The 14,998-nt window shown below is 39.4% G+C and overlaps 2 protein-coding genes across 2 annotated transcripts in view; one reads left to right on the top strand and one right to left on the bottom strand.

Moving 5' to 3' along the window:
* Positions 1-540: 540 nt before the first annotated feature.
* On the bottom strand, positions 541-8,887 carry LOC127430353 (myelin protein zero-like protein 2). The gene is made up of 4 exons (XM_051680101.1): positions 8,762-8,887; positions 4,876-5,045; positions 2,136-2,346; positions 541-1,820 (listed from the first exon to the last, which is right to left on the bottom strand). The coding sequence occupies exons 1-4, from the start codon at positions 8,880-8,882 to the stop codon at positions 1,651-1,653; spliced, it is 672 nt and encodes a 223-aa protein (XP_051536061.1). The 5' UTR covers positions 8,883-8,887; the 3' UTR covers positions 541-1,650.
* Positions 8,888-14,156: 5,269 nt separating this feature from the next.
* The window catches only part of LOC127430357 (T-cell surface glycoprotein CD3 epsilon chain), a 1,778-nt gene continuing 936 nt past the window's right edge, over positions 14,157-14,998 (top strand). Inside the window, exons 1-3 of the mRNA XM_051680105.1 lie at positions 14,157-14,369; positions 14,510-14,713; positions 14,813-14,947. Coding sequence (XP_051536065.1) covers positions 14,306-14,369; positions 14,510-14,713; positions 14,813-14,947 — 403 coding nt within the window. The 5' untranslated portion in view covers positions 14,157-14,305. The remainder of the gene's footprint in view (positions 14,370-14,509; positions 14,714-14,812; positions 14,948-14,998) is intronic.

Consider the following 14,998-nt stretch of genomic DNA (forward strand, 5'->3'; position numbering starts at 1 on the left):
TGCATGTGTGTGTTTGTGAGTGTGCATGCATGTGTGTTTGTGTGTGTGCATGCATGTGTGTGTTTGTGTGTGTGTGTGCATGCATGTGTGTGTTTGTGTGTGTGTGCATACATGTGTGTGTCTGTGTGTGTGCATGCATGTGTGTGTTTGTGTGTGCGTGCATGCATGTGTGTGTGTGTGCATGCATGTGTGTGTTTGTGTGTATGCATGCATGCATGTCTGTGTGTGCATGCATGTGTGTTTGTGTGTGTGCATGCATGTGTGTTTGTGTGTGTGCATGCATGTGTTTGTGTGTGTGCATGCATGTGTGTGTGTTTGTGAGTGTGCGTTTGTGTGTGTATGCATGCATGCGTGTCTGTGTGTGCATGCATGTGTGTGTGTCTGTGTGTGTGCATGCATGTTTGTGTCTGTGTGTGTGTGTGTGTGTGTGTGTGTGTCAGTAGTAAGACTGTAGACTTTGCTCAGCATCCACGTTCATATCACAGAAACATTCACAGTGAAACAAATGTAAAAACACATTAAATGTTTTTAATGCAGTTTATTTTGCTTCTGACAATCATCTTTCACATTAAAAAATGCAAAAACATTGATCACCATTTTTCCACATTTATTTTAATGCTAAAAAGAAAATATTTGATAAATCACTTTTAAACAAATATAGGCCTAATATATATATCTATATACTGTATGTAATACACATTTAAAGATTTTAGTATCTTTAGAAACATGATCAAATGTACACATCAATCAAACCCAGTGCACTCTTAAATAACATTTACAGGTGTTTTAGAGGAGAGATTTTTATTAAACCTGCAGTCATGTCAAATCTTCATGTGTGTGATGTTTGTGGTCACTACATCATCAGTCAGTGATTTTTCATTCAAGGGATAGTTCAACCAAAAATTAAAACAATACAATGCAAGTGAATGGTGACCAGAACTTTGAAGCTCAAAAAAGCACATAAAGGCAGCATAAAAGTAATCCATACGGCTCCAGTGGATTAATTAATGTCTTCTAAAGTGATACGATCACTTTGGGTGAGAAACAGATTAATATTTAAGTCCTTTTCACTGAAATTGTTTACATCCAGTGAATAAATGATGAGAGAATTTTCATTTTTGGGCGAACTTTCCCTTTAAAGTCACACATTGTAATATAAGTGCTGTGTGTTTGTGTTTTGAGTGAGTGATGAGTGCAGTACATACATCCACACACAGGGGGCGACAACAGTTACTGTGCAGCTTCATTCAGATTAAACTCTTCCTCTTTCAGATGTCATCATCATCATCATCACAGTTACAATCAGAGATTTGATTCGATCAGTATACAATAGCAGTGTATGTTTCTTTCAGGTGAAGAGAATTAATGGACAGTGAAAAGAAACCAAGGTTTGGCATGCAGGCGGAGAAATAATCTAAAATATTTGAATCAGACTAGACAAAAAGAATGTCACCCTTCACAAGCCGAACGTCTACATTTCAGAACAATAATAATAATAATAATGCTTGCTAAGCACCCCTGCTAATGTGTTTGTGTTACAGATGAAGGCACGTGAACTCCAGAAAATAAGCTATTTGGTTCTTTCGGTCTTGAATATTTAATTACATCCCTGACAGAAACTAATTCTACACCGTTCTCTCTCTGTCTGCATCACCACATCATCAGGTCCTTTTGCTCTTGTCGGAATATAATGCGGTTTTGTTGAGGATTCTTCTGTTTGAGACAGTGTCGCACAGACACGATGATGATGACAATGAGAAGAATCAACAGAACGGCGCCTCCGATGGCAACAGAGAGAATTACAATCTCGGAGAAAGAACCTGGAATGACACAGAAATCAAGTGAAAAACAGATCTCTGCATCGAGATTAAGAAACAGACTCTACATAATTATGTGAACGCAAACGCTTCAGGCAACTCAAACTGTTGCTGTTTGAAATGTGTCAGACTCTCAGCGTTGCCACAAGAGGCGCTATAGTGCTCATAAGAGAAGACTGTCTTCTATACGGTCTGTTTTCTGTTTTAGTTTAACTACCATCCTGGCGTAAGTATGTACAACGGAGCTAAGTGCTTGCAATGCATTCTTCAAACATTCATATCTGCATCAAGGATGTTTCTGGCCATAGTGACGCTCACCTGTGGTGACGACTCGTAGATGCACCTCACCAACGTTTCCGTGGACGTCTGGTGGGTTCCTCACCTGACAGCTGAACGTTCCGTTATAACTGAACGGCACTTTCAGCAGCACTATAGATGCATCGCGGCCTCGGACATCGCCGGCCCATCTGACCTTCTTCCAGAAACGCCCCTCCAGCGGATAAAACGCCTTTTCATGATAATAAAACACCTGATGAGTGAAGAGAGAAAATATAGTCAAAACAAACCATTCATACGTTTAACACAGGATGCATTCTTCTAGACGGACAGAAATGAAGTCATATTAACTCCCATACACTGTTATAAACAGTCAATAAGCTTGTCCATATGTAAACACGTTTGTCCCGCCCCCAGATTTATCTGATTGGTTCCTTATTTTAAAACTGACATTACTCTGCTGTACTGCTGTAAGTTGATGCCAGTGTCAGAAATGAACTTTTACAGTAAGGAGCCATTTTTGACCTTTATGATTTATTTTTATAACCATGTAAAACATGAACTGAAGTATTTGACATAAAATGATGACACAATTCAGTCGATTCATTAATCCAAATTCTAAAGAGAATTTATTGCCTCTTGTGCTAAGAATTAAATCAAAATGAGTTCATATTTTATGCCATAATGTACTGTATAATGAGGACTATAACAGAATAGTAAACACTCCATCAGATACAAAGAAACAATAGAATTAATTATGAGGACCTGTGTGTATGAGTGTTTGTGTGTGTGTAGTGTGTGTAGTGTGTGTATGAGTGTTTGTGTGTGTGTAGTGTGTGTGTGTGAGAGTGTTTGTGTGTGTGTAGTGTGAGTATGAGTGTTTGTGTGTGTCTGTGTGTGTAGTGTGTGTATGAGTGTTTGTGTGTGTCTGTGTGTGTAGTGTGTGTGTGTGTGTGTGTGTGTGTATGAGTGTTTGTGTGTGTGTAGTGTGTGTGTGTGAGAGTGTTTGTGTGTGTGTAGTGTGAGTATGAGTGTGTGTGTGGGTGTAGTGTGTAGTGTGTGTATGAGTGTTTGTGTGTGTCTGTGTGTGTAGTGTGTGTATGAGTGTTTGTGTGTGTCTGTGTGTGTAGTGTGTGTATGAGTGTTTGTGTGTGTCTGTGTGTGTAGTGTGTGTGTGAGTGTTTGTGTGTGTGTAGTGTGTGTGTGTGTGTGTGAGAGTGTTTGTGTGTGTGTAGTGTGTGTGTGTGTATGAGTGTTTGTGTGTGTCTGTGTGTGTGTGTGTGTAGTGTGTGTATGAGTGTTTGTGTGTGTGTGTAGTGTGTGTATGAGTGTTTGTGTGTGTGTAGTGTGTGTATGAGTGTTTGTGTGTGTGTGTGTGTGTAGTGTGTGTATGAGTGTTTGTGTGTGTAGTGTGTGTATGAGTGTGTGTGTCTGTGTGTGTGTAGTGTGTGTATGAGTGTTTGTGTGTGTGTAGTGTGTGTGTGTGTGAGAGTGTTTGTGTGTGTGTAGTGTGTGTGTGTGTATGAGTGTTTGTGTGTGTGTAGTGTGTGTGTGTATGAGTGTTTGTGTGTGTGTGTAGTGTGTGTGTGTGTGTGTGTGTGTGTGTGAGTGTGTGTGTGTATGAGTGTTTGTGTGTGTGTATGACAGTGTTTGTGTGTGTGTAGTGTGTGTTTTTTGGTGTGTAGTGTGTGAGAGTATTTGTGTGTGTGGTGTGTGTAGTGTGTGTGTAGTGTGTGTGTGTGTGTGTTTGTGTGTGTGTGTAGTGTGTGTGTGTGTGTAGTGTGTATGTGTGTGTGTATGAGTGTTTGTGTGTGTCTGTGTTTGTGTTTGTGTGTGTGTATGAGTGTTTGTGTGTGTGAGTGTGTGTGTATGAGTGTTTGTGTGTGTGTAGTGTGTGTGTGAGTGTGTATGTGTGTGAGTGTTTGTGTGTGTGTAGTGTGTGTATGAGTGTTTGTGTGTGTGTAGTGTGTGTGTATGACAGTGTTTGTGTGTGTGTAGTGTGTGTTTTTTGGTGTGTAGTGTGTGAGAGTGTTTGTGTGTGTGGTGTGTGTAGTGTGTGTGTAGTGTGTGTGTGTGAGTTTGTGTGTGTGGTGTGTGTAGTGTGTGTGTGTGAGTTTGTGTGTGAGAATGTGTGTTTGTTGTGTGTGTGTTTGTGTGTGTGTGAGTTTGTGTGTATGTGTGTTTGTTGTGTGTGTGTGTGTTTGAGTTTGTGTGAAGTGTGTGTAGTGTGTGTGTGTGTTTATGTGTGTTTGTTGTGTGTGTGTGTGAGTTTGTGTGTGTGTATGTGTGTTTGTTATGTGTGTGTGTGTGAGTTTGTGTGTGTATATATAGAATAGTAAGCACTTTATCAGATACAAAGAAACAAAAGAAGAATTCATTACGAGGACCTGTGTGTGTGTGTTTGTGTGTAGTGTGTGTGTATGTGTATATATAGAATAGTAAGCACTTTATCAGATACAAAGAAACAAAAGAAGAATTCATTATGATGACCTCCGGATTTTGAATTCGGGAGGCATTTTTGTCCCCGAACTCCAAAAATATCTGGCCTTGATTGACACATTATCTATTAAAAACACACTATTCATGATGTAAGACACTGAAAAAAGACCAAAATTCACCATAAAGGGCAAAGATGTCCATCTAGTACATATTTACATGTTAAAAAGAAATAATACTATTTGCGCAATGCAAGTACAACGGAATGCAAGAATGTGTCGTGTGTGAACGGCCCCTTGATATGACTGCCTGCACACACACACACACATGGTTCAGTTTGTCTCACCGTCTCTTCGTGTCCGGGTCTGAGAGGTCTGAAGCTCCAGGACACGGTGATAGTTGACAATCTGACCGTTGCTGAACTCTGAAAGGTGCATTTGAGACGCACGTCTGTACCGTTCACTGCTTCAACATCACCTGACGTGTACACACGTATACCAACAACACACACACAACCTACAGACAGACAGACACACAGATAGAGATAGACACATTATCTGTATGCAGCAGAGCTGTAAATGTTTTGACAAAACGAGGGTATAGTGATGTCAAAAGTATTTCGGTACCAAGTCGGCACTAAAATAAAATAAAAAAGATGTCACGTTTCCAGTTTCTGTAGTACCAGTAGTACCGAACACCGACTTAATTCAGTACCCGCACGCTGTCTGACATGACTTCTACCAAATGGTCACACACAAGTTGACATATTTTGAGAAAAATGAATGCACAATTAATCAAATTAAAATCGTGACGTCCTAATGTGATTGTTAAACAGCATAACGAAATTACTTCATTTGAGTTTGCGTTTGAATGGGAGTGAATGTAGCACGAAGTGTAGAGTGACCGCCCCTTAAAAGACTGCAATCTTAAGGCTAATGTATACTTACTGGGCATACAGGTTTGCTTAGTTCACCTACAAATGATGACGAAATGCAGTGACGTTTATGTTCTGCCAACATGTTCGTTTGGTGATATTTCTCCTGTTCGCGCACATCTCTGGAATTCTTGACCTTGGAGGACTCGTCTGGTCGAAGAGCGCTGATGATTGGTTAAAACTAATCGTGGGTGTGGTTTGGACTTGATGTTTTTTTTATTTACAATCGAGAGTGCCAGCTAAGGAGTTGTTAGCTAACTCAAAACTCTACAGAATCATATGCATTGTGTGTTACATGAGATGACAGAGCAGAGCACTAATCCACTGTGATGCGTGCAGCACATGCAGACTATATACAGTATTTATGTAATTAAATCAAAGCATTTGGTTTTACTATTAACCGTGATTAAAAATGTCATGGTTAAGAATTCAAATCTAAGCTGCGCTTAGTGTTCATATTTCCCTAAGAAATATATGATATTACTTTTTGCCTCAGAGCTGTTGCATAATTAAATAGCAATAATAATTAGCAAATAATTGAAGATTTTTTTTCTCCGACGGTAATCTAACCATTAAAAACTTACACCATGGGAAGCCTGGTTATCTCAGCGAGTATTGACGCTGACTATCACACCTGGAGTCGTGAGTTTGAATCCAGGGTGTGCTGAGTGACTCCAGTCAGGTCTCCTAAGCAACCAAATTGGCCCGGTTGCTAGGGAGGGTAGAGTCACATGGGGTAACCTCCTCGTGGTCGCTATAATGTGGTTCTCGCTCTCAGTGGGGTGTGTGGTGAGTTGTGCGTGGATGCCGCGGAGAATAGCGTGAAGCCTCCACACGTGCTATGTCTCCACGGTAACGCGCTCAACAAGTCACGCGATAAAATGCACAGATTGACGTCTCAGATGCGGAGGCAACTGAGATTCGTCCTCCGCCACCCGGATTGAGGCGAGTCACTACGCCACCACGAGGACTTAGAGCGCTTTGGGAATTGGGAAAAAAAAAAAAAACTCACACCGTGGCATTCCTAATCCGGACAGGTAAACCTTCCGTCAAAACAGATGTCAAAATAAAAGCTTGATTCAAAATAAAAGCTAGAAGCCTGAAATTGAAGAAATTAAGACGGAAATACAGTATATTACAAATGTATAGTAAAATGTAATATTCACTGCAGTAATAATAATAATAATAATGACGATTTATAAAGGTAAAAATAAATACGTTTTTTTACATTAAGTCAATACATGAAGTTTTCAAGAAGTTTTCTCAGGGTCTCTCCATATGACCTGAACAAAATGTGCCTTTAAAATGCCCAAATATCTGATTATTTTTTTTAAACTTCACACTATTGTGGCTGTTAAAAAACAGCGACCTACATGTTGGTTACATTACTTTTATTTGGTTGACAAAAGCTTTTCAAATACTAGTCATATTTTAAAACACTGTTATTAAACTGTTTATTTTTAATAAATATTAATAAAAGATTATTCAGCTCTACTCATGCCAACATTCCTTTTTTAAGAATTTCAGTTTTTAATGAAAATTGGATATATTTTTTTCAGTCTCCGGAAAGTTACACCACATGACATTTTTTACTTTAAGCCCCAGAAAAAAAATATCAAAATGACTTTGAACTCAGAAATTGAAAACATGTTCATTATAGTAGAGGTGTATTGTGTGAACATTATTTAAATAATTTAAACGAGTAAAAAAAACGAGTGTCACGTCATTGACCCACAGCCAGACAGAAAGAGCATGAACTAAGCTAAAGATGCTAAATTTACGATAATTGTGCTGTGAGATTTCATCTGTGATTTCAAATGTTATTGAAACACTTTGACGAACAGGTTTAGTGATTTCAGTTTTTCTCCATTAATGAATACATATAAAACAGTCACCTGGAGCACATGAGAGTGAGAGATGGTTATTCATGTGGAGATCACTGTCTGAACACTAAACATAGCAGGTTTATCTGCAGTTCACAATGAACAAAGAGCAGACAGAAGCAAACACACCCTGTATTCAAGTACAAATCCAGATGTGCACTTCCTGTCTGTCTGAACAATAAGACCAAACCTGCACTCTGTGTTCCAGCGGGGAAAGTTGCTATTTTACTGTGTGATCACATTTCTGTCTTTTATCATCATAATACACACAAATAAACTGGTCTGAGGTCAGAGGTCAAACAGCAGCTCAATGGAATAGTGCCATCGTGAACTCTGATTTCAGTGTCCCGCAAATGTTTAAGGACGGACACTCCTGTATAAACTCACTGACTTTACCACAGTTTCACAACACAACAGTATTTCTGCTTTTATAGGGTACAACGGGGCCAAAGCCCCTCCAGGAGTAAAAGCACATTTGATCAGCAATAAAAACTCCCACCGCACTTTCATAAACACCTGTTTGTTATTAAACACCACTAAATATTCCTGATCCATGAGATCATTGCATGTAATGTCTAAAGTTTGATTTTGAGGTAATTTGATCTAATATTTAATATTTTTTGAAATATTGCATAGCCAATGAAAATGATCACATTTCTTTTGAGACAAAATACTTTAGATATTTTCAGGTGATTCAGAGGTGATTTTTTCAATCACTATCCAATAAGTGAAAGGACAGTGTTTAAGAGGAAACTAAAGTTTGGAACTGATGATGATCAATCAATACAGATGGTTCATATCAATAAAGCTGTATCTCAAACATCAGCACAGAGCAACACTTTACACATCTACAGGGATAGTCATTTACTCACCCTCATGTTGTTCTAAACCCTTATGACTTTCTTCTGTGGAACAAAAAAGGGAGATGTTTAGCAGAATGATTTAGTCTCAGTCACCATTCACTCTGACTGAAACATTCTGCTAAACATCTCCCTTTGAGTTCCACGGAAGAAAGAACGCATGAGCTTGTTGTTTCTGCTTTTATAAAGTGTAATTAAGTTTGACTTCAAACAGAAATGAATAACTGCGCGCGTGCACATTAAGCCAATTAAAGCGCGTGCTGCGCGTGATGATTGACAGGTGTCAGAAATTCAGAATCGGATTATATTTAGCGGATCTGCTGAACACATGATGAAACATAATGCATGCATAAATCAAAAACTGTAAAAGTTTAGCCCGACAAGCCCCGGGAAAGTATTAAACAATGACGTGCAGATGACAAATACATTAACACGCTGAGAGCGCGAGGCGTTTATTACAGCAGGAGCGTTCTAGTCGCGCCGCGTCGCGTCTCAGTGCAGATCAGTTTAATTTACTGTGTATAAACTAATGAAGATGATGAAGATCAAACTGACCTGAAGCGACGAGCAGCAGCATCAGATGACACATGAGTCCCATCAAAAACACATGAACAGTCTGATAATGTGATTCAAATGAACACATGAACCCGCTGCGCGCTCCCGCACACGGACACATGAACACATCAGGACACGCAGTCAGCAGAAAGTGTTTGAAGTCACACTTAACCCGATTAAATGCTCTTAAGTTTCCAGTGATGTTTAATGTTCACACAGGTGTCCTAACAGGTGGAGTTCAGCACACTGACAAACACAAAGTGTCTTCATTTACAACACTACATCTGTTGCTGTAGCATTTCAAACTGCTTTTTAGCTTGTAAATTACCAGTCCCATCTTTCTTTATGGCATTCAGACATTTTTAAGTAGTTATAACTGCATGATTCCAATCTAAAAGACACAAATAAGGAAAAAAGAATCGTACAAATTTAAACCACATGAAACAAATATGATATTATTGCAACAACCTTGATACGTTTAACCCAGTTTAATTGTGCATTCTCAGAACATTCCCAAAGCAAACATATTTATGTTCACGTTTTGTTTGCAAGAAAAGTTTGTTTTAATACAAGTCGAAATAAGCATTTTAACGCATGCAATTCATTGAAACTGTTTAACGTGTTCATTAACAGATTTGACATTCTATTCAGCTCTGAGTGAGTTCTGAATACTGGTTGGAATAGGGCAGAACCTGGGGTCATTACACTGACATACATTTACATATATTCATTTATTCATTTGGCAGATGCTTTTATCCAAAGTGACTTTTTTAGTGACTGGTTAAGTGCTCATGGAAAATATGTGTTTTTTGTAGTTTTTTGAAGACAGAAAGTGAGTCAGCTTCACGGATGGATTTGGGAAGGTCATTCCACCAGAGTGGTATGATGAATCCGAAAGTCCGGGAAAGTGTTTTGGTGCCTCTTTTTGTTGGTACAACAAGGCACCGCTCATTAGCTGACTGCAGGCTTCTAGTGGGAGTGTAGCTCTGCAGAAATGATTTTAGGTATGCTGGAGCAGACCCAGTGACTGTTCTGTATGCCAGCATCAGAGCCTTGAATTTGATACGTGCATCAACCAGCAGCCAGTGAAGAGGAGTGGTGTAACGTGCTCTCTTTGGTTCATTAAAGACCAGACGTGCTGCTCCATTCTGGATCATTTGCAGGGGTCTAATTGCACATGCGGGGAGGCCTGCAATGAGAGCGTTACAGTAGTCCAGTCTAGTTATGACAAGTGACTTAAGAAGTTGTGTGGCATGTTCAGAGAGGAAGGGTCTTCCTGATATTGTAGAATGTAAATCTACATGATCGTGCGGTCTTTGAGATGCGGTCTGTGAAATTGAGTTTGTTATCGATGGTTACCCCTAGATTTCTGACCGTTTTGGAAGGTGTTACTGTAGTTGAACCCAGCTGCACGGTGATGTTGTGTTCATGACATACACCACAAACACACACAACAGCAAGTTCGTGTCAATGATCAAGTGATGGATAAAGGACTTCTTAACCGTATTTTTTGTACAAATCAAACCCAGAAGGGACTTGTGATAAGCCGCCTTCATACAACCCGCTGGACTGAAGCAGCAGCGAGACTATAAAACAGCTTTTTTTTGTCAAATCAGTGAATCAGACACAATGCGAACACACACACATAGAATTGAATGGGTGAGGCTATTACAGAGAAATTGTTTTGAATTTTGTCACAATGCAGATCGCGCTCACGTGCTCGCACACATACACACACACACACACAAACACACACACACATCAAGATCAAAGTGTTAGTCTGACCCCACTGTGAGAACGTTTATGCTTAGGTGTGGGAGCTGAACACCATGGTCAATGACCTTAATATATATCCAATGCATAACTTGTCTTTTTTTTTCTCCCCAATTTGGAATGGCCAATTCCCAATGCGCTCTAAGTCCTCGTGGTGGCGTAGTGACTCGCCTCAATCCGGGTGGTGGAGGATGATTCTCAGTTGCCTCCGCGTCTGAGACCGTCAATCGACACATCACGTGACTTGTTGAGCACGTTACCTCGGAGATGTAGGGCATGTGGAGGCTTCACGCTATTCTCCATGGCATCCACACACAACTCACCACACGCCTGACCGAGAGCGAGAACCACATTATAGCGACCACGAGGAGGTTACCCCATGTGACTCTACCCTCCCTAGCAACCGGGCCAATTTGGTTGCTTAGGAGACCTGACTGGAGTCACTCAGCATGCCCTGGATTCAAACTCGTGACTCCAGGTGTGGTAGTCAGCGTCAATACTCACGTCAATACTCACTGAGCTACCCAGGCACACCAATGCATAACTTGTGATCATATCTAGAAATTACATTTGTTACAATGTTGTCTTTAGTGGGGGTGATTTTGATTCATTTCAGTAACTCGATTCTTTTGTTTCCTTTCACCAAAAAGATTTGTTCAGATTCATTCATTCATTCATTGGCCATTTCTTCAAGTTACGCGTTTGCACTTGTAGATGGCACCAAATGACAATCTTTTAAGTAATTGCATTGAACCAAGAGCAGTCATTCATGACCAGAACAAGTCTAATTATCCTTTATTAAATTCTACTAAGAGACTTCAGCACTTCAGAGTGTTTAAGCATCATAAGCGTTTCCCCACAAATGACAACAAAGCACATCTATCATACTGTGAACTGATGAGCATGACTGTTCATCAAGCTATACAAAAAAAGACAACAATACTAGCCTAAAAATAATTATGAGTTTCAACAATGTCCGTATGTCATTGTAATGTGTGCTCATCACTCACTTTTATTCATATTTAATCCGGCCCACTTTCATGTTGAATGAGATTGACATGCAGCTCCTCCTCTCATTCAGTCGGTCAGCAGATCGTTCATGAAAAAGATGACTGATTCATTCAATTCGATCATGAACGAGTTTACCAGTACATTCGTATTCGTTCAGTGGATCCAACAAATGATATACTCCCTCACAGCCCGCTCTTGAATGCTGTTGGCTCACGCTAAAGTCAGTCTTCAAAAGCAGATCAAAGCAACACAAATGGAATTTGCATGTCAGCAAATGTATGAAGACACTCTAAAAACAGAGTTTAAACTTATTTTCCCTGGCACCGACTCTGGTTACACATACCTATAAACTTTTCTTAAGTGCATTGTTCTCCTTTATGAACACGATTGACTCACATCCTGAACTGAACAAACGACATGCCTTTCGTTCAGTTGTTCAGCAGATCCTCATTCACGAATGGGATGACTGAGTCGTTCATTTAGTTTGCAAATGAGTGCATCAGTACACTCAGTTTGTTCATGAACGACACCTCTCATCTTGTTCAGACTCATTGAAGGGGCATATTCATTCATTGGCTCAAACCAATGACATGCTTCTTCACAGCTTGAATGTTATTGGCTTGTGCCTCTGTTGTCTTTACAGGCATGAAAAAGCAGTCTCATGCTTCAAACTACAGATCATTGGCCTCGAAAAGGAAAGACATCAGTGATCGAGAAATATAAGTCAGTGTATGGAGGTGAACGAGAACAATTGGTTCACAATTTCAAAGATTCTTTCAAAAAGAACGATTTGTTCGTGAACGAATCATCAATAGTTGGCTTACAGAGATCAGACAATGCACAGAGCACTGAGGCCATCTACTGGACATACTTGTCATTTCATGTAAAGTACTGTGCAAAAGTTTTAAGCACTTGTGAAAAATGTTGCATAGTGAGAATTTCTTCAAAAAATAATACCATAACCCGTTTTCATTAATCACTTAATGTCAAAGTCCAGTAAACATAAAAAATCTAAATCAGTATTTGGTGTGACAACCTTTGCCTTTAAAACAGCCCCAATTCTCCTAGATACACCTGGACACAGTTTTTCTTGGTTGTTGGCAGATAGGATGTTCAAGCTTCTTGGAGAATTCTCCACAGTTCTTCTATCTATTTCAGCTGCATCAATTACTTCTGTCTCTTTATGTAATCTCAGACTGACACAATGTTCAGTGGGGGCTCTGTGGGGACCATGACATCTGTTGCAGGGCTCCCTGTTCTTCTATCTATTTAGACTGTCTCAATTGCTTCTGTCTCTTTATATAATCTCAGACTGACTCGATGTTCAGTGGGGGCTCTGTGGGGACCATGACATCTGTTGCAGGGCTCCCTGTTCTTCTATCTATTTAGACTGTCTCAATTGCTTCTGTCTCTTTATATAATCTCAGACTGACTCGATGTTCAGTGGGGGGCTCTGTGGGGACCATGACATCTGTTGCAGGGCTCCCTGTTCTTCTATCTATTTAGACTGTCTCAATTGCTTCTGTCTCTTTATATAATCTCAGACTGACTCGATGTTCAGTGGGGGCTCTGTGGGGACCATGACATCTGTTGCAGGGCTCCCTGTTCTTCTATCTATTTAGGCTGTCTCAATTGCTTCTGTCTCTTTATATAATCTCAGACTGACTCGATGTTCAGTGGGGGGTCTGTAGGGGCCATGACATCTGTTGCAGGGCTCCCTGTTCTTCTATTCTAATCTTTTCTATTTGCAAAAGTAAAGTTTGTGAGTCTAACATTTATGTTTCCTATTGACACAATAAAGCTGAAGATATAAATAAACATCTTAAGACAAATGCTTTAGTGAAACATCTTATGTGCTTAAGACTTTTGCACAGTACTGTAATTGTTATTTTTATTCCAGCAGATGTCACCAGAGACCCCCACTGCATGACATATTTTGATGTTTTGACAATCTTTCAGTTTACTGAAATGAAGGATTTTATTGAAGTGAAGATAACATAACATTTGCTTTTGAATGGAGAAACTGAATCATTTAGAGGTAAATAAGTTCCATAAAATCACATAAGAAATGCATAACTTTAGTGTTTTTACTTTAGTGAATATAGTGTTATTACATTTCTAAAAAAATACAAATAAATTGGGGATTCCACATTTCATGTTTTGTGTCAAATTTCACCCTAACGGATGGATATCTATTGATAAGTGTACAAGGGTTAACTAAGTTTAACAAAAATATATTCTGCATCTAAATCTGAATTGGAGTACATCAGATCAGACAGGGTAGCACTACACGCTCTTCCTCTCATCTACTGTCATATATCACACACTATAAAGAAAAAGAGTCTTCGTGTTTCTCTCGACTCCTCATCATCTCAAGAGAGTTTGTCCTCTAGTTCAGCTGCTCTGAAATAATATCTACTGTGAAATTAATGACAAATGTTTGATGTCTTCAGATGGATTAAAATGATGTCAAAGAACCATTTCCATCTTGTCATAATAAAATAACTGAACATAGCTCAGTGTGTTAAACGATTCTGCACAGTTTGACACAAGTGATGTCACATTATTATGAAGCATCTGATATATGCAGACAGAGAGAATGAGAGCATTTGAGGTTTCCTGTTCCTGTAGCAGAACACTGAGAACTGAGAAGAACTCACTTAGAAAGTCTGTCAGAGGAGCTACACGTACCGAGTGCTTCTGTTTGAGATTATACAAATATATAATCAGGATTTTAAAGTCTGAACATTATCAGAGACGATGAGTCGCTTCATCTTCATGATTCTGCTGATCACAGCAGCTGTGATTGAAGTTCAATGTCAAGGTAAGAAAACGTTTGAAAGCACATACTGATTAGAGTTTATAGAAGAAAGCAATTTATCTGTTGCTTTAAATGAATGTTTGCCATGATGTTTATGTTTGTTTATTTACATTCATTAATTTGTTTCTTTTTTTTATCAAAAGGAGTGGAATTTAAAGGAAAGTCTGCCATTTTGACTTGTTCAAATGAACCTGAGGCAGAGTGGTATCGCACCACAGATGATAAACCAGAGAAACTTCAGGAAAAAAACATAACGTATGAAGCTTCTGCTGAAGGGGGAATAGTTTCAGGACTCTACACATGCAAATCAGGCAGCACAAAAATTCATTTCTATCTCAAGGCAAAGGGTGAGAACCAGAAATAAAGAAACGCTGTCTGAAATATGAATCATATTTATTATGATCTCATGCCTGTCTGTCTCTCTCTGAATCTGTCTGTCTGTGTAGTGTGTGAAAACTGTCATGAGTTGAGCGGATTGATGGCGACGGGCGTCATATTTAGTGATCTGCTGCTGACAGCCGGAGTGATTCTCATTGTTTATGTCTGTGCACAGAAAAACACCAGCAACACAAACCAGAGAGGTACAACATCATCATTTCAACAGTTCATTATATTCAGCAGAATTCATGCAT

Source organism: Myxocyprinus asiaticus, chromosome 39 (genome assembly GCF_019703515.2).
Source record: "Myxocyprinus asiaticus isolate MX2 ecotype Aquarium Trade chromosome 39, UBuf_Myxa_2, whole genome shotgun sequence".
Taxonomy (NCBI): Eukaryota; Metazoa; Chordata; class Actinopteri; order Cypriniformes; family Catostomidae; genus Myxocyprinus; species Myxocyprinus asiaticus.

What these genes read in the sequence shown, in the direction of transcription:
- LOC127430353 (XM_051680101.1), bottom strand. Translation starts at nt 8,882, where the DNA reads ATGTGTCCGTGTGCGGGAGCGCGCAGCGGGTTCATGTGTTCATTTGAA. An exon ending in GACCCGGACACGAAGAGACG is followed by an intron (nt 2,347 to 4,875) that starts GTGAGACAAACT and finishes TTCACTCATCAG; the next exon opens with GTGTTTTATTATCATGAAAA. An exon ending in TCTACGAGTCGTCACCACAG is followed by an intron (nt 1,821 to 2,135) that starts GTGAGCGTCACT and finishes GTGTCATTCCAG; the next exon opens with GTTCTTTCTCCGAGATTGTA.